The sequence below is a fragment of the Semicossyphus pulcher genome, unplaced genomic scaffold (assembly GCF_022749685.1).
Source record: "Semicossyphus pulcher isolate SPU_LCO1_2020_fin unplaced genomic scaffold, fSemPul1.0.p SCAF_8, whole genome shotgun sequence".
NCBI lineage: Eukaryota > Metazoa > Chordata > Actinopteri > Labriformes > Labridae > Semicossyphus > Semicossyphus pulcher.
Genome location: NW_027211759.1, coordinates 22,266,217 through 22,292,003, shown reverse-complemented (window position 1 = coordinate 22,292,003; position 25,787 = coordinate 22,266,217). Strand labels below are relative to the sequence as shown.

Here is a 25,787-nt window from a genome sequence, read left to right as displayed (position 1 = left end):
GATGCAAGAAGAAGGTTCAGAAGCAGAATAACAAGTTCTCTTGTGGTTGTTGACTGCAGCCACAGTTATGCTGCTGTTTTACTGGACAATGGTGATGACAAGAGCGATAACCTGTGTAGTAAAAGTCAGCATTGATTTTTGGTCCAGTTTTGTTTTTGTAAATCAGCTTTGGACACAAACACTGGTTGGGACAAGAATGAGGTTGTTACTCAGCAGTTGGAAAAGGTTTCCCAACAAGCTGGCATGTCTCAGCTTTTATTGTAGTGTGAAAGGCTCAGTGATTCAGGGAACGGTTCACATCAACCTGTAGTTACTCGCTCATATCAGGAGTCAGATGAGGTGCTCAAGATAACTTTGGGTGTCTTTGTTAAGAAGTGTGGAAACATGAAGAACTGAAAGTGGATCCCATGACACAAAGAAGCTGGATGAACTTCCAGCAGCAGGGAAGCAGCTCAACAATGTAGCTGGGGCATCATGGGTCTAGTTGCAGTGTTGCTGTTGTGACTTTGACTGAAATAAAAATTGGATAGATTGTAAATATGGGTGCATTTCAACACGTTTCCCCCCATAAAACACCTTCTCCCTCACAGAGCCTGAAGTAGTCAGGAAGCTCACTGTCGGCCAAGTCACAACCTCGTCCATCTCTCTGATGTGGGCTGAACCAGAGGGAGAGAGCTCCTTCTACAGAGTACAGTGGACTAATGGAAGAAATAACTGGAACATCAGTGTCACTGAAACAAACAAAAATATCACTGAGCTGACGGCTGGAGTGCAGTACAATTTTACTGTGATAGCAGTGGCTGGAGATAACACCACAGAAAGTGCAATGGCTGAGACTTTTCACTTTACCAGTAAGATGATGGATTACCTTTTTCATTATAACAGTGCTTAGAGTCAATTATTGTGCCACATCTTAGTCTGATGTTGTTCCTCTTCTATATATATTTCTACTTGCCACAGTCAATAGTTTTTTCCATTGGTTCTATCTGATTTTCTACTTCCTCATCCTGCATTCATCCTGCACTCACAGAGCCTCAAGTAGTCAGCAATCTCTCTGTCCTTAATGTCACAACATCCTCAATGTTTCTGACCTGGACTGAACCAGAAGGACAGAGATCCTTGTTTACAGTACAGTGGACTCATGGAGAAATACACGGGACTGGAAATGTGAAACAAACAAATATTGACATTACTAACCTGACTGCTGGTGTCCAGTATGAAATAACTGTTACTGCAGTAGCAGGTGATCAGAGTACTGAAGGACAGAGTACCACTGTTTCCCAATTCACAAGTAAGTAATCATCTAAATGTGGTTCATACGGTCAGGTAGTGAGAGTCTGAAGAAGATACCCTTTAGAGCAGACTGTCTGCAGTGATCACAGGCAGGATGATACTCAGGGTCACTGTAAGAATGATCTCTATAAATAGTTAGCTGCATGTGAATGAAGAGTCTGTTGGTGAGGGACAAGATTTTGGCGTCAGTTCTGTTTGGTTTTGGTTTGTGTTTGTAGTGCGAGTAGCATTGACCAATTCTGTTTGAGCAGGCTTTGGTTGCGTCCAGGAAAACAATCGGTGTAGAAAGCAAAAGTCTGCGTTATTTTTAGGTCCGGTTGTGTTTTTGTAAATCAGCTTTGGACACAAACCCTGGTTGGGACAAGAATGAGGTTGTTACTCAGCAGTTGGAAAAGGTTTCCCAACAAGCTGGCTTGCCTCAGCTTTCATTGTAGTGTGAGAGGCTCAGTGATTCATGGAACGGTTCACATCAACCTGTAGTTACTCGCTCATATCAGAAGTCAGATGAGGTGCTCAAGATGACTTTGGGTGTCTTTGTTAAGAAGTGTGGAAACATGAAGAACTGAAAGTTGATCCCATGACACAAAGAAGCTGGATGAACTTCCAGCAGCAGGGAAGCAGCTCAACAATGTAGCTGGGGCATCATGGGTCTAGTTGCAGTGTTGCTGTTGTGACTTTGACTGAAATAAAAATTGGATAGATTGTAAATATGGGTGCATTTCAACACGTTTCCCCCCATAAAACACCTTCTCCCTCACAGAGCCTGAAGTAGTCAGGAACCTCACTGTCGGCCAAGTCACAACCTCGTCCATCTCTCTGATGTGGGCTGAACCAGAGGGAGAGAGCTCCTTCTACAGAGTACAGTGGACTAATGGAAGAACTAACTGGAACATCAGTGTCACTGAAACAAACATAAATATCACTGAGCTGACGGCTGGAGTGCAGTACAATTTTACTGTGATAGCAGTGGCTGGAGATAACACCACAGAAAGTGCAATGGCTGAGACTTTTCACTTTACCAGTAAGATGATGGATTACCTTTTTCATTATAACAGTGCTTAGAGTCAATTATTGTGCCACATCTTAGTCTGATGTTGTTCCTCTTCTATATATATTTCTACTTGCCACAGTCAATAGTTTTTTCCATTGGTTCTATCTGATTTTCTACTTCCTCATCCTGCATTCATCCTGCACTCACAGAGCCTCAAGTAGTCAGGAATCTCACTGTCCTTAATGTCACAACATCCTCAATGTTTCTGACCTGGACTGAACCAGAAGGACAGAGATCCTTCTATAAAGTACAGTGGACTCATGGAGAAATACACGGGACTGTAAATGTGAAACAAACACATATTGACATTACTAACCTGACTGCTGGTGTCCAGTATGAAATAACTGTTACTGCAGTAGCAGGGGATGGCCTTACTGAAGGACAGAATACCATTGTTTCCAAATACACAAGTAAGTAGTCATTTAAATGTGGTATATACTTTCAGGTAGTGAGGTGTTAAGTGTGTCAGAGGTTAAACTCCATAAGCATGTGTGGTCACAGCATCCACTGTGTTCCTGAGCTGGACTGAACCAGAAGGAAAGATGTGTCAATTTTCCCATCTCAAGTTTCTAGTCAGGCTCTAAACAACTTTCAGTGCAGGGAGGAGGAATGGTAAAAGGACTGTACTTATATAGCGCTTTTCTTGCGACCACTCAACTGCTTTTACACTGCATGTCACATTGACCCATTCACACACTCATTCACACGTTGATGGCAGAGGCCTAAGTCAATCTCCAATCAGATCAATGCCCATTCTTACCCTACGGTTATGCCACGGGGAGCAATTCAGGGTTCAGTGTCTTGCCCAAGGACACTTTGACATGTGACTTTAGCAGTCGGGGATTGAACCCCCAGCCTTCCGATTGAGAGATGACCGATTCTACCACTGAGCCACAGCTGCCCCCAGGAAGGCTTGGCATGAATGTGTGACATCCGCTGGCTGCATCCGAAGCCTTACAATATTGGCCACTGTCCCCAGAGGGTTAATTGTTGTCAGACAGTAGGCTGATGAGTTCTGAGGTGGCTATAAAAATGCTCCAGATGCAAAATAACAAGCTGTGTTGACATTGTCGACTGCAGCTACAGTGTTGCTGCTGTGGTAATGACAAGAAAGATCACCTGTGCAGCTGAAAGTGGCTCCCATGACACAAAGATGCCAGATGAACTTCCAGCTGCAGTGAAGCAGCTTGAAGTTGTTGCTGGGGACATTTGGATCTCCTGCTCTGTCACTGTTTTGATTTTGACTAAAAGCTGAATTCACTGTTACTGTCATGTCCCCATAAAACACCTTCTCCCTCACAGAGCCTGAAGTAGTCAGGAACCTCACTGTCGGCCAAGTCACAACCTCGTCCATCTCTCTGATGTGGGCTGAACCAGAGGGAGAGAGCTCCTTCTACAGAGTACAGTGGACTAATAGAGGAACTAACAGGAACATCAGTGTCACTGAAACAAACATAAATATCACTGAGCTGACGGCTGGAGTGCAGTACAATTTTACTGTGATAGCAGTGGCTGGAGATAACACCACAGAAAGTGCAATGGCTGAGACTTTTCACTTTACCAGTAAGATGATGGATTACATTTTTCATTATAACAGTGCTTAGAGTCAATTGTTGTCTAATGTTCCTCTTCTAGATATGTTTTTAATTGACACAGTCAATAGTTTTTTCCATTGGTTCTAACCTTTTTTTTTTTTTCATCATCCTGCATTCATCCTGCACTCACAGAGCCTCAAGTAGTCAGGAATCTCTCTGTCCTTAATGTCACAACATCCTCAATGTTTCTGACCTGGACTGAACCAGAAGGACAGAGCTCCTTCTATAAAGTACAGTGGACTAAAGAAGGACTACATGAGACTGTAAATGTGGATGAAACACATATTGACATTACTAACCTGACTGCTGGTGTCCAGTATGAAATAACTGTTACTGCAGTAGCAGGGGATGGCCTTACTGAAGGACAGAATACCATTGTTTCCAAATACACAAGTAAGTAGTCATTTAAATGTGGTATATACTTTCAGGTAGTGAGGTGTTAAGTGTGTCAGAGGTTAAACTCCATAAGCATGTGTGGTCACAGCATCCACTGTGTTCCTGAGCTGGACTGAACCAGAAGGAAAGATGTGTCAATTTTCCCATCTCAAGTTTCTAGTCAGGCTCTAAACAACTTTCAGTGCAGGGAGGAGGAATGGTAAAAGGACTGTACTTATATAGCGCTTTTCTTGCGACCACTCAGCTGCTTTTACACTGCATGTCACATTGACCCATTCACACACTCATTCACACGTTGATGGCAGAGGCCTAAGTCAATCTCCAATCAGATCAATGCCCATTCTTACCCTACGGTTATGCCACGGGGAGCAATTCAGGGTTCAGTGTCTTGCCCAAGGACACTTTGACATGTGACTTTAGCAGTCGGGGATTGAACCCCCAGCCTTCCGATTGAGAGACGACCGATTCTACCACTGAGCCACAGCTGCCCCCAGGAAGGCTTGGCATGAATGTGTGACATCCGCTGGCTGCATCCGAAGCCTTACAATATTGGCCACTGTCCCCAGAGGGTTAATTGTTGTCAGACAGTAGGCTGATGAGTTCTGAGGTGGCTATAAAAATGCTCCAGATGCAAAATAACAAGCTGTGTTGACATTGTCGACTGCAGCTACAGTGTTGCTGCTGTGGTAATGACAAGAAAGATCACCTGTGCAGCTGAAAGTGGCTCCCATGACACAAAGATGCCAGATGAACTTCCAGCTGCAGTGAAGCAGCTTGAAGTTGTTGCTGGGGACATTTGGATCTCCTGCTCTGTCACTGTTTTGATTTTGACTAAAAGCTGAATTCACTGTTACTGTCATGTCCCCATAAAACACCTTCTCCCTCACAGAGCCTGAAGTAGTCAGGAACCTCACTGTCGGCCAAGTCACAACCTCGTCCATCTCTCTGATGTGGGCTGAACCAGAGGGAGAGAGCTCCTTCTACAGAGTACAGTGGACTAATAGAGGAACTAACAGGAACATCAGTGTCACTGAAACAAACATAAATATCACTGAGCTGACGGCTGGAGTGCAGTACAATTTTACTGTGATAGCAGTGGCTGGAGATAACACCACAGAAAGTGCAATGGCTGAGACTTTTCACTTTACCAGTAAGATGATGGATTACATTTTTCATTATAACAGTGCTTAGAGTCAATTGTTGTCTAATGTTCCTCTTCTAGATATGTTTTTAATTGACACAGTCAATAGTTTTTTCCATTGGTTCTAACCTTTTTTTTTTTTTCATCATCCTGCATTCATCCTGCACTCACAGAGCCTCAAGTAGTCAGGAATCTCTCTGTCCTTAATGTCACAACATCCTCAATGTTTCTGACCTGGACTGAACCAGAAGGACAGAGCTCCTTCTATAAAGTACAGTGGACTAAAGAAGGACTACATGAGACTGTAAATGTGGATGAAACACATATTGACATTACTAACCTGACTGCTGGTGTCCAGTATGAAATAACTGTTACTGCAGTAGCAGGGGATGGCCTTACTGAAGGACAGAATACCATTGTTTCCAAATACACAAGTAAGTAGTCATTTAAATGTGGTATATACTTTCAGGTAGTGAGGTGTTAAGTGTGTCAGAGGTTAAACTCCATAAGCATGTGTGGTCACAGCATCCACTGTGTTCCTGAGCTGGACTGAACCAGAAGGAAAGATGTGTCAATTTTCCCATCTCAAGTTTCTAGTCAGGCTCTAAACAACTTTCAGTGCAGGGAGGAGGAATGGTAAAAGGACTGTACTTATATAGCGCTTTTCTTGCGACCACTCAGCTGCTTTTACACTGCATGTCACATTGACCCATTCACACACTCATTCACACGTTGATGGCAGAGGCCTAAGTCAATCTCCAATCAGATCAATGCCCATTCTTACCCTACGGTTATGCCACGGGGAGCAATTCAGGGTTCAGTGTCTTGCCCAAGGACACTTTGACATGTGACTTTAGCAGTCGGGGATTGAACCCCCAGCCTTCCGATTGAGAGACGACCGATTCTACCACTGAGCCACAGCTGCCCCCAGGAAGGCTTGGCATGAATGTGTGACATCCGCTGGCTGCATCCGAAGCCTTACAATATTGGCCACTGTCCCCAGAGGGTTAATTGTTGTCAGACAGTAGGCTGATGAGTTCTGAGGTGGCTATAAAAATGCTCCAGATGCAAAATAACAAGCTGTGTTGACATTGTCGACTGCAGCTACAGTGTTGCTGCTGTGGTAATGACAAGAAAGATCACCTGTGCAGCTGAAAGTGGCTCCCATGACACAAAGATGCCAGATGAACTTCCAGCTGCAGTGAAGCAGCTTGAAGTTGTTGCTGGGGACATTTGGATCTCCTGCTCTGTCACTGTTTTGATTTTGACTAAAAGCTGAATTCACTGTTACTGTCATGTCCCCATAAAACACCTTCTCCCTCACAGAGCCTGAAGTAGTCAGGAACCTCACTGTCGGCCAAGTCACAACCTCGTCCATCTCTCTGATGTGGGCTGAACCAGAGGGAGAGAGCTCCTTCTACAGAGTACAGTGGACTAATAGAGGAACTAACAGGAACATCAGTGTCACTGAAACAAACATAAATATCACTGAGCTGACGGCTGGAGTGCAGTACAATTTTACTGTGATAGCAGTGGCTGGAGATAACACCACAGAAAGTGCAATGGCTGAGACTTTTCACTTTACCAGTAAGATGATGGATTACATTTTTCATTATAACAGTGCTTAGAGTCAATTGTTGTCTAATGTTCCTCTTCTAGATATGTTTTTAATTGACACAGTCAATAGTTTTTTCCATTGGTTCTAACCTTTTTTTTTTTTTCATCATCCTGCATTCATCCTGCACTCACAGAGCCTCAAGTAGTCAGGAATCTCTCTGTCCTTAATGTCACAACATCCTCAATGTTTCTGACCTGGACTGAACCAGAAGGACAGAGCTCCTTCTATAAAGTACAGTGGACTAAAGAAGGACGACATGAGACTGTAAATGTGGATGAAACACATGTCAACATTACTAACCTGACTGCTGGTGTCCAGTATGAAATAACTGTTACTGCAGTAGCAGGGGATGGCCTTACTGAAGGACAGGATACCATTGTTTCCAAATACACAAGTGAGTAAGCATTTCACTGTGCGGTGAGCACCTGGTGGATAAGACTGCAATGATTTCAAGTCTCACCACTGAGGTGTATCGGCTGGATCTGAGTTCTGAGTGTTGATGATGTTGCCTACCTTACGTGTGGATTGTCTTCATATTTGTGTCCTTATTTTAATATTTTTTCTTTCTTCTCTCCTCTTTAGAACCTGGTATAATTGAAAATCCTGTCATGTCCACAACCAACTCCTCCATTTCTGTGAACTGGACACCACCTCCCGGTGAGGTGTTCAGGTACAGGGTGGAATGGCATGATGGTGGAACGGTGATGTCCAACTACACAAACACTGCCTTTGCTGTGCTATCAGACCTGATCCCTGGTACTACCTACACAATCAGCATCACTGCCGTTAATGGAGATAATGTCACAGGAGAGCCTTACACATTCACTTCCGTCACAAGTAAGCCACTCGTTCAGTATTGATATAACAAAGCTAGTTAAAAACGCACAATTTCTTATTCATTAAGTCGTTCTCGTTTACAGGTGAGCTATAATCAACATTTTTATGTATGTGCATTCACAGGACCAGTACCACAGTAACTAAAAAGTATAAAGTGCGTCTCCACATGGTGTGAATGACACGAGCAGGAGCTGTAATCGCTGTCAATAAATGTTTATATTACTCTTAAATGTGGCTCTGACACTTAAACCTAGTCATTTAAGAGGGTTACAAACATTTATGAGTTGGTTATCCACAACATATAACTGATTATTAGAAGGACTTTAGGTGTTGCTGTTTTGTTGAACCTGTAATTGCATCATTAGATTTGTGGGAAATAAAATGTCAATAAAATGCAGCTTAAAACATAATTATTAACAAACAGGTATGATGCATGTAGAGTTGCACCAATTCGTTGATTTATCAATTATTTAATTAACGGAAACTTAACTTTCAACTTTTTTGATAATACGTGTTTTATTTAACATTTTGGACTCACTATGTTCTGTATTTTTAAAATAGGTGATATAGATTGACAATTTGGAGTATGGATTAATTACATATATGCTCACCTTGTTCTTTGTTAATAAAGTTGGCTTTTAGAGCAAATACATGTACTTTATTTCTGTGTTTCCATTTCAAATTGTGACACAACATAAATAGATGTTTTTTTTCCACAAAAGAACTTAATAACCTTTTCTAATCTTTGTGTTTAGGGCCTGTGAAGCCTGTGAACATTACCTTGGGATCTCGGGGAACTGATAACCTGAAAATCAGCTGGACTTTGCCTGAAGGAAGGTTTGATCAGTACATGGTGAAAATCGTAAATGACAAACTGATGTATTCGAATAGCAGTACAACAACAGACACCACCTTCCACTTCACTGGTTTACATCCCGGGAGAGTCTTTGTCATCACGGTGAGCGCTGTGGCCGGAGGCTTCAATGAGACGTCTGATCAGTCTTCACTCGCCACTGGTGAGTTCAACAACTTATGCTGATTTTATAAAGCTCAAAATGGGGGTTAAGCTTCTAATGTTTGTAAATTGTAGAGTTAAGTTTATTTGGATTATTTTTTGTGCTTATTGTGCATATTAAAAATATGTTTAAACCATCAAAACTGGGACTTTATTTACAAGCTTTATGTTTGATAAATCAGATTGTGCGATCGTCAAACACCTGATGCGTTTATGCAAATCTGTACCAGAAATCCTCAAGTATTGAATAGTGGCAATGTTTTTGAATGTGTGTTTGATCTCCTCTCTTGCAACATAGGCATGTCAGCAGAATGAGATCAGTCAGAATGTGGACTTAAAAATGTTTTCTTTTTTAATATTTGTGCACATTTGTTGTCTTGTCTGACTCATTATTAAGTGTCCTTAATAATGTACTTGTTCTTCATACTTTTTAGATCCCACTCCTCCTGGTCTCGTCAGCGTCAGTCTCAGGACAAACTCTTCATTAAATCTTGCATGGGCGACTCCAGCTTTGATGGAGAATGCTCCGGACATCAGCTACCACATCGCCTACTACACGTCTGGGAGTGACGTAAAAGATAAAACTGCCACTGTCAATAACACAGAGCTGTCATTGCTTTTATCTGGAACTCAATACAATATAACTGTACGGACAGTTGGACCCCAAAATTTATTCAGCTCGGCTGTCAGTATTTCTCCTTTCACCTGTAAGTACATCCAGGAGACAATATTGTAGTTTTTGCGTTATTTAATAATGTCCCATTGTTTTTTTTTGGTCACCTTTCAAAGTGTGTTACATAAAATACAAATATTTTAAATGTCATATTTGTCTGTGAAATATCTTCTTTTAAATTTACGTTTTAATTAAATGTTCCATCATTTGTCTTCTTTCTAGTGCCCAACCCTGTGTTGAACCTGGTAGCCAGCCCTAACTCCACCACCTCTGTGGAAGTGCGTTGGTCATCGCCGCAGGGAGCCCAGGATCATTACTCATACTTGGTTCAAACCTACAGTACTACAGGAACGCTAATAAACAAAACAGTCAGCAGTAACAGCGCTGTTTTGTCGGAACTGGAGCCGGGAACTAGATACAATATCAGCGTCAGGACGAGAGCAGCACCTGGAAGTGAATCAGCGGATGAATTTACACTGAGTTACACATGTAAGGCCTACTTTTTAAACACTTAGACTCTTTCTATCATATATACTCTAAACATTTTACACTCTAAAAATGTAAAATACCTCTTTCTCCTGTGGTCTGTGGTCTTACTTAACCCTCTGCTGTGTTTTCTGCAGTGTCTAAAGCAGTGACAAACCTCACAGTGGAAAATGTGACCACAACCACCATCCAGGTGTCGTGGTCCAGGCAGAGTGATCATAAGCACTCCTACTCGTACCGGGTGATGGTGCTCCGGGGTGCCATGGAGGTTTACAATAATTCAACAGAGAAAGAGACTTACACCTTCTTCGATCTATGCCCTGGAACTCTTTACACCTTAAAAGTGATCACAGTTGTAGATGTGGTCGAGTCGTCAGCGGCGACCACTTCGAGCTACACAAGTATGTCTTACAAGTTTCTTATGTGTTCATATTCGATTTTTAAATGGCTAGAAAGATGACCGAATCTAAATAACATTAATTTTGCATTTTGCATTTTGATTTGGCTGTTTGTATGTAAAGATAGTTTGATTCATTATTGAGTAAAACTATTTCTAGGAGACAAACCTTTTGATATGTCAAAATGGGCTTAGTTGGGTGCCAGTGCAACATTATTTTTACTCTCTGCAGATTAACTTCAAAATCCAAATCGGTGCGCTGGTGAAGCTCAGTCGGCAGAACAAGCGCCCCATATATAGATGCTACAGTCCTCTACATTTCTATGTAGAATCTGTAAATAGAGATTACTGCATGCATAATAAAAGTGGTAAAAATTGCAGGTTTAGAATCTGTTCTTAAGGATTTGTCTGTGCTGTAATACTATCTAATGTAACTTCTGTCAGAATGCGCTTTAATTTTGACAGAACTTAGACTAATGTTACTGTTATTTTGTTACAACCCAACCCTGTATATTAACTTAATTTGATGTATAATCATTAGCTCAGGCACAGCTAAACGAAGGATTTTCTAAATGTATTAAACATTAAATATAAATCTTTATTTACAGAGCCTGCAGCTGTCTCAGACATCTCAGCCACAGGGAACACCACCAGCCTGTCAGTGAGCTGGACTCCAGCAGTTTGTCAGGTTGACTCGTACACTGTCCAGCTGCACAGAGACGGGGAGCTGGTGGGGAAAGACACAGATCTGAGTAACATCACTGTATACAGACTGTTTGGGAACCTGAAAGCAGGAGTGCTGTACTGTGTGCTGGTGATCACTAACAGTGGACCTTTTAAAAATGAAAGTTCAAGAGTTTGCAACGCAACATGTGAGTTAGATCGCTGATATTCGATATTTCAGATATGCCTGTAATGTTTGATAATAACTAAGTTTTCCTCTTCCTGTTCAGTCCCTAACCCTCCTGGTCCCATCACGGTGGAGTCTCAGACTGTGGAGTCCATCAACTTTACCTGGCCCATACCTGAGGACATGGACCACAAGCAGTATAACTTCAGTGTGTCCAGCTATAAAGGCTCCTTTCTGACCGAGAACAACTGGTTCCTGCTGGACAAGCTGCAGTCTGGGAGTCTGAACAACATCTCTGTTGTTACTGTAGGCGTGCTGAACTATGAGAGCACGGCAGAGATGGCAGAAAACTACACCAGTGAGTGTGACAAACACACGTTATTACACCAGGGTTATGTGGATGTAAATGGATATACTACACATTTTTTTCTTGTCTTTCTAGTTTTAAAGTGGGTTTCTTATTTATTGTTCTTTTTTTTTTTTAAAGAAAGAGATGTTTGGGCTTTCTGGTGACATGTAAGGGACAGCAGAGACAAGAGTCCTGCTCACCCTGTCGGGGTTCCATTCTGCAATAACAGCCTGCTCACTAGTTTTCATTATTCTGACACACCTCTGTATATCCACTGTGTTTCCTCTGTCTCTTCATCAGGACCACATCCTGTAACCCTGCTGGCAGAAAAGACAGAAATCACCACAGACTCAGTGACCTTGGTTTGGGAACAGCAAGAGAGCAAATCTCACTACTCATACGTGGTTCAGGCCTCCAACAACGCTCCCTCTGATACAGTCCTCGACACCACAAAGAAGATCAGTGGTCTTCTCTCTGGGAGCAACTACAGCTTCACTGTCATTACACAGACAGCAGATGGCACTCAGGCAGCTCCTGTGACTGTGTCCTACTTCACACGTATGTATATACAGCATGCTGAAGCTAAAGGAGCAAATCAACTACATTTTTTTCCGGTTTTTAACATTAAGTATTCAGCAAACTTAACATGAGCTGTGTAAATGGTATGCTCCACCACTGACAGATGTTGTGCTAATCGCGTTTTGAGTTTGTGACTACAGATCGGACAAACCGATGTAAGTGGTTGTATAAAAGCATGATAAGAAACTCTTTCTGTTGTGTTTGCAGGACCATACAGTGCCAGACACCTGGAGGCTGAAACCTTAAACACAACTGCTGTTAGTCTGTTTTGGACTGAACCACTGGAGTACAAGCTGGAATACACATACAGGGTTGAGACAAAAGGCTGTGACTCCTACAGAAACAAAACCCTCACAGGGAACATCACAAAGATCTCCCAGCTCACCCCCGGGACTGAATGCACCTTCTGTGTTGCTGTAAGGGCAGCGGATGGCATCGAAGGGGAAGCAAACTGCACCTCTCAGTACACTAGTAAGACTCAAACTCTTGATTCTCAACTCCTTCTTTCAAACACTAAAGTTGTTTATCAGATGTAACCCTTCTTTCTATTCCACACATTAACAGAGCCAGAGAAAGTGCAGCCCAGCATCTCCAGTCAGGGCTCCAACAGTTCAGTCTTGGTGTCGTGGACAGCACCTCCTGGGAAAGTGGAGCACTATAAGGTTCATCTAAACGGCACCTCAGAGTCGTCAGTGCTGAACCCCAGCGACACCTCCTTCATGTTTGAGGGCCTGTCTGCTGGAAGGATTTACACTGCCTGGGTAACCACATGTAGCGGCCCCTTTAATGCACCGTCTGGATTTGTTACTAATGCAACATGTAAGTACGATAAAGTTGTTTTCAGTGAGTTTATATTCAGGAGTTCTCAGCTTATGTATCAAGCAGGTGGTTTGGCTCACTATTCCCAATCACGACTTCCTATGAAGTTTTCCAAAGCATACTGTGAAGTGTGTAATCGTAATTAAACGAAGCAATTAACTGCACGCTGCCTTTGTTTATATTTTCAGGTCAAAGATTTTAAGTGAGTGATACATATGACTGTTAAAGAAAACAAGATGATATTTTTTTTGTTAAAAACACCACTTAAGCATGTACAGGACAAAATCAGCAAAGAGATAAGAGGTACGGCTCTGTCCACAGGGGGCGCCAAAATCAACACAAACCGAAAGTTCCTTTAGCTTTAATGAACTTAACATTTTTTGTCAGTTAAAGACCAGTTATATAGCACCTTTAATACATACAAGCATGCAATCCAAAGGACCAGGTACCCAAAGGAACCAACAGACAGAAAATGAGAGCAGAAATTGACAATGTATAACATTTTAAAAGAGAAAAAAAAGAAATGAAAAAATGAATAAATAAATGAATAAATCACTAAAGTAAAAACAATAAAATTTTAGAAATCAATTAATACAAATCTGATCAATGTAAGTAATAAAATGAATACCAGAGATAAAGCTTTGTAAAAAACAAACAAAAAACAAAATTGCTCCAAAAGCCAGATTAAAGGCAAGGCAGGGCAAATTTAGTTATCGCGCACCATTCATGCAAAAAGCAATTCAAAGTGCTTTACACAACCAAAAACAGAGCTTTAAAAACATTCAAATAAATGTGACAATGAGCTAAAATTATAATATATAATAATATAATAATATAATATATATAATAATAATTTGATTAAAAGAGTCGAGTACAAATTTACATAATAACTTTCTGGAGTGCAGCAGTACAAAAAACTAAATTAACAGGACAGTGTGACGCTTTGATCATTTGAATAATGTCACTCTTCAGCATCCATCAACTTATTATTAAATCCACATGTCGTAGCTTTGCCTGAAAGCTAGTTCAGGCAGGTAACTCGAGCTGCATTCATTTCGACATGCGTCATTCTCCACAATCACCTGACAAACACTTCACCTCACAATTCAGCGGTCTACTTGAGCTTTAAGATTCCCTCTCTCTCCCCTCTACTCTGTCATCGCCACCGCTGCCCTGCACCAGTACTGCGCTCATACTTTCAGCCCCACCACCACCCCAGCATCCACCTGTAGGCTCCAGCTAGGGCGAGTTTACGATATTATCTCATCACTCCTCAAATCTCTCCATGTAAAATAAATCTGAGGAGTGATGAGGTCTGAGCCGAGACGCCAAACACAAGCTGAGCAATTAGAGAATTTCTACAATTTTTATAACCATATTACTCTGATTGTTAAAGTTCACTTTCTGCATCCCTCCCTCCAGTCCCCAACCCTCCTGGGCCGATTGAGATCCTGTCAAAGACGACCGGCTCCATTCACATCAAGTGGGATGAAGCTCCTCAGATGACTGGTGCTTCATTCTCCTACCAGCTGACCAACATATCAGCAGAGGGAGGGGACTACATCTCTACCAACAACATCAGTCATAACTTCACCTCCCTGCTGTCTGGGACCTCCTACAACATCTCTGTGCTAACAGTGGGCGTGATGGGTTTTAAAAGTGAGAAGGTTCAGATCCACATGGTCACCACAAGTAAGACAAGTATTTCTTTAGCCAAGCATTGTGCAAGCTTTCCTGATCTGGCTCTGCTAAGCTTGACTTCCTTTCTTTCACACCATCAGGACCGTTCAGTGTGAAGTCTCTCAGTGCTTCTGAAGATGAGGAGAGCATCAGAGTCGCATGGGACAAGCCTGACCAATACAAGGAAAGCTATCGTTTCATACTGACCCAGCACAGCCTCTTTATTGACACTACAAATACTACATTTACATTTGATAAGCTGGATCCTGGCACCAACTACACTATAAGTGTCACCACAAAGACCTCTGATGGAACGAAGGGTGATCCAAGACCGGCGTCTAAATGCACAAGTATGTTCATTACACTGTTTCATTTGTGTCTGACTTTTTTCATTCATTCATGGATTATCCTTAATTTTTTCCATTTCTGTTTGACGCTTCAGGGGCGAGCCCTGTGACAAAAATTACATGCCATAGTCCAAACGACCCAGAAGCTGAAGTCAACCTGTCCTGGACCTGTCCCAAAGGGCGACACTCCGGCTTCCACGTCACCGTAAACAATAGCGATCCCATCATCTCAACAAGCACCGACTGTAATTACACTGTGCCCAAGCTGCGTCACCATACTCAATACAATCTGACTGTGGAGACTCAGAGCTGTGGACGAGCCAGCACTCCTGTGTCTGTGCTCTGCTGGACCGGCATCACAAGTATGAAATATGAAACTGATTTTATACTTAAATGCTAAAGTTTTCATACCGAAAGCTCTTATGTATGTCGAGTTCTTTTCTGCTTTAATGTCTACTTCAACTTGAAAATGGCTTAAATGACACAGAGGACATGTACAAATCAACCCTCCTCTTCCTTCAACTCTTCTTCTTACTGAAGGTTTTCCACATGTCATACAAGTGCAATACATTTGGTTGAGGTCTGTCAGGTTAAAAATGTGAAGTTAAAATATAGGGAGAAAAAGAAAACTGACTATGTTTAAAAAGTACATCCTGGATTTGTTGTTTTTCTGGCGTCTCCACTTCCGCTGACCACAACACACACTTAACTTAGGAAAAAAACGTCAGAGATTCCGCACGTCGGAGTGTTTAACAGCAGAACAGCTTCTTTGTGTTGGTCTGAAGCAGACGTTCACAGATATGGAAACTTCAATGACTGTAGTGATTGTTTTAGTTACGTTTCCTCTCGCTCGTTCCTCCTCTACTCTGCTAATCTGGAACAGATCGGCTGCAGGAGCCGTATTTGTCAATCATCCTTTTGACAGCCTCAAGTAACTAATTTAAAATAAACTTGTCAGAAAAATGAACACTTGGACGTAAATCAGTATGATAAGAACTAACTATTATGACAGAAACCATGTTTGAGAAACATTTATTTGGTGTGTGTTTTGATTTCATAGTTTGACTCATGTCTCATCTGTTAACATGGAGGAGGCAGGCTTTATGACCTATACTGCAGCCAGTCAGCAGGGGGTGCTCGAAATGTTCTATGGAGCTGTCATGTCGTCCATCTTTTTTATCCAGTCTATCGTCCGAACTGGGACTCAACCTAGGAACCTTCTAATCTGACATGTTATCGGTAATTCTAAGGAAAAATAAAAGTAGTTTTTTATATGATTATGTTTTTGTCATGACATTATGCATATTAAACCCTGTTTAAAGTGATGCTACCTTAAAGCCCCTGTGAGGAGTTTTTACCCGGTTATGAAACGGAGTGAAATTAATACTGATGCCTCAATATGAGCGACCATCAGCAACAAGATTGATTATATCTTTTAGTTATTTTTAATGCCTGTAACATCTCCCGTGGGGTTGCTGTCAGACGAGGCGATTCACTTCTCGCTGCCAGATCTGCCTGTTTTATTTTCCACTGCAAAGATTCACAGCGAGTGATTCGTTTGACTGTTAAAAGAAAGCAGGATGTTATGCTTACATATGTACAGGACAAGATCAGCAAATAGATAAGAGATGGGACTTTCTTCACAGGGGTCGCTAAAATCGACACAAACCGAAAGTTCCTCATCGGCGCTTTAAAGCAGCAGGGTTTTTCCTCACACCAGTTCATACCATTACACTACACCACCAAACAGAAATACAAAAACAAATTATATTTGAAAAGAGATAAATTACCACTTTTAAATATTGTCCTTTGAATTTTGTCTTAACATTACATCTGGTACCAATGAATATCTTTTTTTTTCTAATTCTGCTCAAAGACGTCCCTTCATTTCATTTTATTCCCATTCTGTATCTTTGGCAGTTTCTTTGATGATTTGTTGTTCATTGAACACGAACAACAGGTTGCCATTTGCCATTTCTTTAACGTAATCTTTCTCTGTCGTATCTGTTCAAAGATCCACCCCCTCCAGAGGACTATAAATCACTGGTGACAGTTAAGGAAACTGAACATTACAGGTTCTTGCTTCAGATTGAATCCAGCCAGCTGAACAGCACCAACGGGCCCATCACACATATTGGGGTGCTGGTGACGGATAAAAACATAGGTGGGTTTTTCTCTTCTGAATGTCAGGAAGTGCTCGATTTAACCATTTCACTGCATGTATGCCCAGTCCACGTGTTTTGTACAGTTCATGATTTTTCTGTACAGCGGCTCATCACTGCTTTCTGTAATTCCTGTCTTTCCACCAGACACCTCTGATTTTAAAAATTACCTGGGGAAGACTTACAATCAGTGGACTGCGGGGGAAACTCTAGCATACCTGGCAACAGTCAAAGAGATTAACCCTTCCCAGTCACGCAGTGCGGCGACCCATCTGAGCCTAGAAGTGGGAGACGATACCAGATGGGAGGGCTACACTAACGGTGTTCTGCAGGCCAAAGGGAAATACCAGTAAGAACTGGAGCCATATAATCTGCAAATAGATGTGCAGAATCAGATGATTAAATCATTAGTACCGTACAAATATGTGCAAATAAACTACGATTGTTTAAGTCTTATTTGTTTAATCCTGCAGATTTGCTGTTGTGTTGTTCACCAGTCTGAGTCTGCATAACGGCCTTGTGGACATTAATCTGTCACTGGTCTCAACAACACAATTATCTGACGTCCTCAGTCTTCCACAGAACCCAGGTACCAACCACATCACAGCAGTGATTCATTATGAAATGTGTCTATAATGTGAGAAAATGCTCACGAATCTCATTCTTTGTCTTTCTTTCATAATCTGCGCCAACATGTTAGTTGTGATTGGCCTCGCTGTCGGAGTAACTTTGGGCATCTTTTGCATTCTCTTCCTCGTCCTCATCGGCTTCATTATCTACTGGAAAAGGTGAGTCATAGCCGTCATTGATAAAAGAAAATAAAGTCACTGCAAAGGGGATTCATTTTAAACTCACCTATTATGTGGCCTGTAGGATGTCCAACAAAGAATCACCAGACATCCAGATTCATTCAATGAGGTAAGGATTTCATTTTGACCGTGCTGACAGTTTAAACTATTGTTTCTACAACTGTTGATCAACGTTGCTTTTTCCTCTTCTTATTTTTCCAGAGCCAAATCGTAAGTATTAATTCTTTAAAATTCTGTCGTATAGTTTGTCAAATGTTACACTTTATGATAGAAACAGACCAGTCTAAAATCCAGGCACATCACAGTGTCTCAGATTAAAACTCTCATGTCTGACCTCCTGTGCCTCAGTGTGGCTGTGAGCGTTGAGGACTTCGAGGCGTACTACAGGAAGCAGAAAGCAGACTCCAACTGTGGCTTCGCTGAAGAGTTTGAGGTGAAACATTAGCTTCAATTTGCATGGCTCCAACTCCTCATAGCAGGAAATCAAAGCAAAAATATGTCATCATCATTTGGACCAATATAAATTTATAATTTTTATTTGTATTTTTACTTATTTTTGAAGTTGTATCTGTAGTCATCGATCTTTTCTTTGTTTGTTCAGCCATAGTAGATTACTGTTTACTCGCAACACTTGCAGAGACCGGAAAAGCAGCCACTTAGCTCCGCCTACCCTCTCTGGCAGACCAACCACTTGTGGGTGATGGAAAACGCGTCACTAACTGGGCGCTGCTTGTGATTTTTTCATGAATGTCGCCACAGACACCCAGTCTGTAATTCTGCTAAATATGCAAAAGCTTTCATCAGTGGGCCATAGGCTCAATCACCATTGTGTTACCTCATTCAGCGAAAGATGCTGACTTAACAGACATTTATTTACATGAACATTTTTGAGATTATATCTTTATGGACAGTTAGACATAAAGCAGTCTTTTACAAGGACTTTAATTTGTTCAAACTAACAGTACGGCTGTTTTTTAATACCCCTAACTGTTACAGATAACCATACACCACATTTTTGGCATAATGTGAACCATCCAATCATCAATTACCTTTTTCCTTCTTCTTTCGTTAAAGGACCTGAAAGTTGTCGGTACAGGACAGTCGAAAATAAACGCCCTGAATGTGGACAACAAGCCCAAGAACCGCTACAACAACGTGCTTCCCTGTGAGTCACCTTCACAAACCCTCCTCTACTGCTTTCAGCAATAACAACCGTCACTCTTTAAACCATATCATGCTTATCATACTGTTACCATCATCCCATTTCCATTCAATCTAAACTATCATACATCTAAAACAATTGTTCTCACCTCCTAGATGACTCCTCTAGAGTGAAACTCTCTGTCCATGGGAGTCCATATGACGACTACATCAATGCTAACTACATGCCGGTGCGTACTGACAACATCAATGCTAATTCTTTTGCTTAATGCTACTTCAACTACTCCATCTTCTACATCGAAGTTTGATACACTTGAGAATCTCCTACAAAACTGAGCAGGATGTACTTTTATGTTCTGGGGCTGTTTTATTTTGAAGGGTTACAACTCCAGGAAGGAGTTTATTGCAGCTCAGGGTCCTCTGCCGCACACAGTCAAAGATTTCTGGAGGATGATCTGGGAGAAGAACGTGCATACGCTGGTCATGCTGACACGCTGCAATGAACAGGGACGAGTGAGTGTGAACACAAACATGTTTATGTCTTTAAGTGTTAGCTGTGATTACTGTATTGTACATATTTCATCCTAAATGCAATCAGAACAATTGTGCTCGAGCTTGAACATTATATACCGATTCTCTTTTTTACTTTACGCTTCTCACTGTACAAAAGTGAGGCCGAAATACCACCTAGACGGGCGCTGCCATCTTGCACTGGTGACATTATTTGAAGCCATAGACTGCGCAGTATAGCGATGGCCCATCCCTTCCTCTAACCATAACACATACTTAACTTACCACAAAAAACCGCAAGGATTCCGTACGTCGGCGTATTAACAGCTTCTTTGTGTTGGTCTGAGGTTAACGTTCACAGATATGGAAACTTCAATGACTGAAGTGATTGTTTTAGTTGTGTCTCCTCTCACCATTCCTCTTCTACTCTGCTCACCTGGAACTAATTGGCTGCAGGAGCCGTATTTGTCGACAGAGCTGTCAATCATCCTTTTTACAGCATCAGATAACTAATTAAAACTAAACTTGTCAGAAAAATGAACACTGGGATGTAAATCAGCATGATAAGGACTAACTATAATGACAGAAACCATGTTTGAGAAACATTTATTTGGCGTGTATTTTGATTTTATAGTTTGACTTATGTCCCATCTGTTAACATGGAGGAGGCGGGCTTTATGACCTATACTGCAGCCAGTCAGCAGGGGGCGCTCCAAATGTTTTGGTTTGACTTTTAGGGAGCAGTCATCTTTTTATACAGTCTATGTTTTACGCTTGTCAACCTCCTGTAAGTAAAGATGGTCTGGACAGTTGCTGCTTATCATTACTTGTTTTATCAACGGTCCAGTTGTTCATCTACTGATGCAGGGGTTTATAGAACTACAAAACGTGTGTGTGATTTATGACCTGACCACCAAAACGGTTAAATTAGAAAATAAAAGAGAAAATTATATCAAAGATTAATACATTTCTACATCTTAAGAAATCCTGTTGCAACCTTGGTAGAAAAATAAAAACAGATCAGTATCACTTTACAATGTGAAATAATTAATATTGTAAAAAAGTTGTTTTTTAAGTAGTAAGACATTTTCATGTTATTACTACATACAGAATTATTTTAATTATGTGCTAAGGTTGTGTGTTTTTTGTAATAATGTGAAGATATCTTGTAAAAAAAAAGAAACTAAAAAAGAAACTTTTAACTTTATAAATTGATTTGATTGACATTAAAGTATTCTTTAACATGTTGTTATGGTTGAGGGGGAAACAAGCCAAGTCAATGCATTGGCAGAGCATGTCTCAACAAAAAAAACCTATTTCCTGTTAGCTGATTAACACCAGCTTCTTTATAATGCATATCAACCACTATAAAACGCGCTGGTTTAGCGCAGTTGGTAGAGCAGGCGCCCCATGTATAGAGGCTACAGTCCTTGACACACTGATCACAGGTTCGGCTCCCGGTCTGCCGATCATTTGGTGCATGTCATCCCCCACTCTCTACTCCCCACACGTCCTGTCAAAGGCAAAAGCCATATATATAGAATACCTCAGTGGTCTGAAGACAGACACTGCTCTCAGAGTACGTGGTTCACCCTTATGTATATATAACTCATGATTCAGCTTCTAATCCACCTCCTGCTGCACTCTACAGCAACCATATGTTAAGATCACCTGGAGGAGGTGTAGTCTCTAGGTGTATCTAAATTTAACATTACTATCGATCATTTCTATATTCTAAGAATTAAAGGTATCATAAGTAGGATTTTCCTAGAAAAGTAAAATATAGACTTTTACATATATGACATAAATAATCACTTATGGGCCTCTATACATGTGCGTTGGTGAGTGTGTGTGCAGACCCTTCCCTCTGCATCTATTCTGTTGTTTTGCTTTGCACGGGACGTTTTCAGGAGGGGCGCTGTTGTGGCTCCATGAGCCAATCACAGCGTATAGGTGAGTGTGGGAGTGGTTCAAATTAGCAGCTGGGCCCCATTCAGACCGGAAGAACGATACAGAGTTGGCCTTCTTTCTGTTGGACAGGTAGGTGCCTCAAACCGGGTAGGACAAGCTAACTGGCGGTTAGCATGCTAGAGCAAAGGTAACTGTGATGCCGTCGGTGTTAGCTCGGCGGGGTGGGCGTGTCCTCGCACGAGAGAGTGAGAGTGAGCTGCTGGTGACGAAGGAGGGGCCCAGTTTGAATGTGTTGACAAAATGCAAGGAAAAATTACTTATTATACCTTTAATTCTGAGTACCTGGAGTGTGTTTATGACTTTTCCAGGTAAAATGTGAGCAGTACTGGGACAATGGCACCAAGCACTATGAAAACATCATTGTGACAACAACCTCTGAAATACCACTTAAAGACTGGACCATCAGGGACTTCGACGTTAAAAATGTAAGTGGCAAGATATAACAAGAGAAGCATCTTTTTAGGATGCTTGTGTCATAACCTAAAGTTTGGACTACTTGTCCCACAGCCATAAGCCAAAATCTTAAGCCACTAGTTACCTTCTGAGCAAAGGAACTTTCACCTAACTTGTAGTCTGTTTCCTGTGTCTGTGATTTAATACAAAATACAGTCTGTATGCTTTCGATTTCTCAGTTATAACTATTTTGAGTTTGTGTGGTGTTTGACCTTCAGGTGAAAACTGCAGAGACCCGCTCTCTGCGTCACTTCCACTTCACAGCCTGGCCGGATCACGGGGTGCCGGAGACCACCGAGCTCCTGATCAGCTTCAGACATTTAGTCAGAGAGCACATGGACCAGTACTCCACACATTCTCCTGCTGTGGTCCACTGCAGGTCTGACACCACAGGCACACAAACACACACACACACACACACACACACACACACATAATCTCGTCTTCAAATGAATCTAATATTCTGTCTGTGCGTCTACGTTCTCTGCAGTGCTGGTGTTGGACGAACTGGCACCTTGATAGCCATCGACCGTCTGATCATCCAGATTGAAAGGGAAAACACTGTGGATGTGTTCGGCATCGTCCACGATCTGCGCATGCACAGGCCCCTCATGGTGCAGACAGAGGTAGGACACTGTGGTTTTGTCTTACTCTACATTTAATCATAAGTGTGTTGCAGCTCAGTGATCGTTTGTTCTCCCTGCAGGACCAGTATGTGTTCTTAAACCAGTGTGCGATGGACATCATCCGATCAAGAACTGGAAACAACGTGGATCTAATCTACCAAAACACGGCTGCGCTCTCGATTTACGAGAATGTGGACAGAAAAGGGTACTACAATGCATAGAGCTGAGACACCTCTCTGCTCTTCTTCTTCTATCTTTACTTTCTGCAAGAAGCTGAGCGGACATTTGTAAAAGGGAACACCCGTAACAGATTGTGCTGTATTTGTTTCTTATAAGTGTCGCACTTCTGTTAAGCATATTATTAATTTCAGGATTTAAACCTCTATTTTGTGGTATTTATTTGTTCAAAATGTTGAATGTTTGATAAAAAAGGGAAGTGTGTATAGAGATATAAAAGTGGACATAATCACTGACCAAAAATATTCGGAATAGATGTAATCTTTCTCTCTTGTTTCTGCAGATTTTAGTATCAATCAGCTGTTTATATTTTCTACATTTTGCCTTTTTACTACTGTATGTGTCTTACTGATGATTACTGTTTATGCTCAGGTAATATGCTGGATGCTGTATAGGTATTATTACGGACACTTTTGAAGAAGAAATACTCTTGTTGCCTTGTATAAAAAGATTTACTGTTGTGAACACTGCCTGTATGCTTTGTTACCACTTGGTGGCACTCTATGAGTTTTAAACTGAAAACAGGCTGTTATTATCTTAATTCAGGAACCTTAAGATGAAGTTTCTTGGTATATCGTGTTTTATTTCATGTTTGTACTAATCATATGGCCGCTATTTTTGCACCTATTAAGCCAGTTTGAACTGTGCAATGCTTTTTAATGAAGGAGTTGTGTTGTTGGTTCTAAAAATGTTTGTATGTGTATGCACTGAAGCAAATAATGCACTGGATGCATTTGTCTTTCTACACTGTCCACTTTTTAAACTTTAGAGATGCATTTTTTACGAGTAGCGTTTATTACAATTTGGCAAGTGCTTTGTGGAACTGTTAGGAACATTATGCTTTCTTCCTTACATTTAATTTTTTACAGTTTTACTGTGATTATGCTTTTAAGAATAAAGAGAAGGTTCACATGAAACAAAAACTCAGGAAGTCAAACTATGAAAACAAAGCATTTTACTGAATCCAGTGTGTAGTGTACTTTAAGAGGCCACATTCATTGTTTTTGTTTTGTTGATTTCCTTTTTTCCTACCCTGTACATTCCTCAAAGACACAGTCTTTTGCTGCTGCATATCTATGTCCATATATGGACATTTCCTGTGATGTTCAACTCGCCAGAGCACAGGCTTTATTTTCAGCTTCTAAAGGGCAGAAGTTTCCATGAGGAAGGTACGTTTAAGATCATGGATACGTGTGGTCTGCCAGTAGTAGTTTTATTGTATCATCAAGTACAGAGGCCCTAAAGGTAAAAAAAAAAAAAAAACATTTCACAAAAAACATTTCAGATTTCAAAATGTTGACTTGTGAAATATTGTGGTGTTTTGTGAAACGTTTTGTTTTTCCCAGAAATGTTGACTTTTGACCTTCAGGGCCACCATAATACTGTACTAAATGATGGAAAGCACTTTTGTTTTTGATGAAAACAAGCAGCCGTTAGTCACAACACTGAGGAGGTTCTTGAAATGCTTAAAGATATGCTTGCTGGTACAATGCAAAAATATAATAGCAGCAATAATTTCATATTATACTACCTGTAAATGAAAAAAATGGGATTAAAGATGCTATTACACCTTTGCCCCACATTTGTGTATGGTTATGTGTGCTTTGAATCAGTCTGTGAGAAAGTGCAGCCGCAAGCCCAACAGCTTACAGCTATTTACTCAGCTGTACTGATTTCAGTTACAATCATGAGTTTTGTCACAAATCTTCAAACTGTTGTGACGTAGAATGTGTTTTTTAACATTAAACAAGCCTGTGTCATTAAAAAATACATTGCACAGTCTATGTGACAGCTACTTTAGACACTGAACTGCTGTTTATACCAGAAAATGCTGATTTGTTTCCGTCTAATCAAGAGATCAAAAGGAGCAAACAACAGAATATACTGCATGGTACAGAGGAGGACCGAGCTGGTACACCTCTGCATTATTCAGAGCAACTTTGAGGGTGCATGTAGCTAAGTGCGCCCTCAAAGGATGAATAAATAATGCCATTTCTTCACGAGGGAAAGCTTTTACACAGAGACTTCAAAAAGTTCTAATTTTACAGCTTACATCAGGCCTACACCTAAGGGATTTTGCACGACATGGAGGTGTTTTAAGGGCAGTCATTTCCACACAGTACAGGGGGCAGTCCTGGCAGGGTGAAAATATCAGAATTTGTTGGCATGTCAGCTTCAATAAACCTTATATTTCTCACGTCTTATACAGTTTGCCCTCCACCCACCCCCACTTCCTCCATCTCTGCCCTCCACCCCTCCTCCTCCTCGTTTTTATTTCATGTCTCAGATGCAAACGTTGGATCTAAAAAAAGATTTTGCATTTGAACGCCTCTCTCCAGTCTCCTATGTTTCAATAAACAGTGCACAGAAAGCTGGAGCTTGTGAGAGCAAGCCAACCTGCAAATACAAATTAAAATAGGACAAAAGATAACTCGGTGATCCAAATTTAATGATGAGCTTATGTGATGGTAAATCCACCATAATGGATTACACCGGGGTATTTCAGCTGCTGATGGAAGCCACATTAGTTGTTTTTTTAGCTGTCTAAAAAAATATATAAAACCGTCTACAATGAGGATTTGTGCCGCACTATTCTTAGCTTTGGGGGGGTCATGCCTTGACCTTTGGTTAGTACCTGTAAAGTTGTCAGACTTGACACTTAAAGCCTACTTTTAGCTGTTAATGCCTGGCCTGGGGTGCAAAATACTTGTGCCATTACACAGCTCTCACTG

The 25,787-nt window shown here is 41.2% G+C and overlaps 1 protein-coding gene across 3 annotated transcripts; it reads left to right on the top strand.

The window, feature by feature from the left end:
- Window positions 1-1,172: 1,172 nt before the first annotated feature.
- Window positions 1,173-24,629, top strand: ptprjb.2 (protein tyrosine phosphatase receptor type Jb, tandem duplicate 2). Of its 3 annotated transcripts, XM_069687141.1 has the most exons (35): window positions 1,173-1,291; window positions 2,054-2,314; window positions 2,494-2,754; window positions 3,647-3,907; window positions 4,072-4,332; window positions 5,225-5,485; window positions 5,650-5,910; window positions 6,803-7,063; window positions 7,228-7,488; window positions 7,677-7,931; window positions 8,687-8,947; window positions 9,381-9,653; window positions 9,842-10,108; window positions 10,243-10,506; window positions 11,111-11,374; window positions 11,456-11,710; window positions 12,002-12,259; window positions 12,488-12,751; window positions 12,845-13,099; window positions 14,522-14,791; window positions 14,881-15,129; window positions 15,222-15,488; window positions 17,141-17,290; window positions 17,436-17,637; window positions 17,762-17,877; window positions 17,989-18,076; window positions 18,162-18,206; window positions 18,446-18,530; window positions 19,172-19,262; window positions 19,415-19,488; window positions 19,637-19,771; window positions 22,048-22,164; window positions 22,411-22,571; window positions 22,683-22,818; window positions 22,899-24,629. In XM_069687141.1, exons 2-35 carry the CDS (start codon window positions 2,113-2,115, stop codon window positions 23,037-23,039), a joined length of 6,972 nt encoding a protein of 2,323 aa, XP_069543242.1. In that variant the 5' UTR covers window positions 1,173-1,291; window positions 2,054-2,112; the 3' UTR covers window positions 23,040-24,629. The 3 variants fall into 3 exon arrangements, with proteins under 3 accessions (XP_069543242.1, XP_069543243.1, XP_069543244.1); XM_069687142.1 differs by lacking the exons at window positions 1,173-1,291; window positions 19,415-19,488; window positions 22,411-22,571; window positions 22,683-22,818; window positions 22,899-24,629 and having other exon boundaries at window positions 1,896-2,314; window positions 22,048-22,137; XM_069687143.1 differs by lacking the exons at window positions 1,173-1,291; window positions 18,446-18,530; window positions 19,172-19,262; ... (4 more) ...; window positions 22,683-22,818; window positions 22,899-24,629 and adding an exon at window positions 18,299-18,350 and having other exon boundaries at window positions 1,896-2,314.
- The last annotated feature ends 1,158 nt before the right edge of the window (window positions 24,630-25,787 follow it).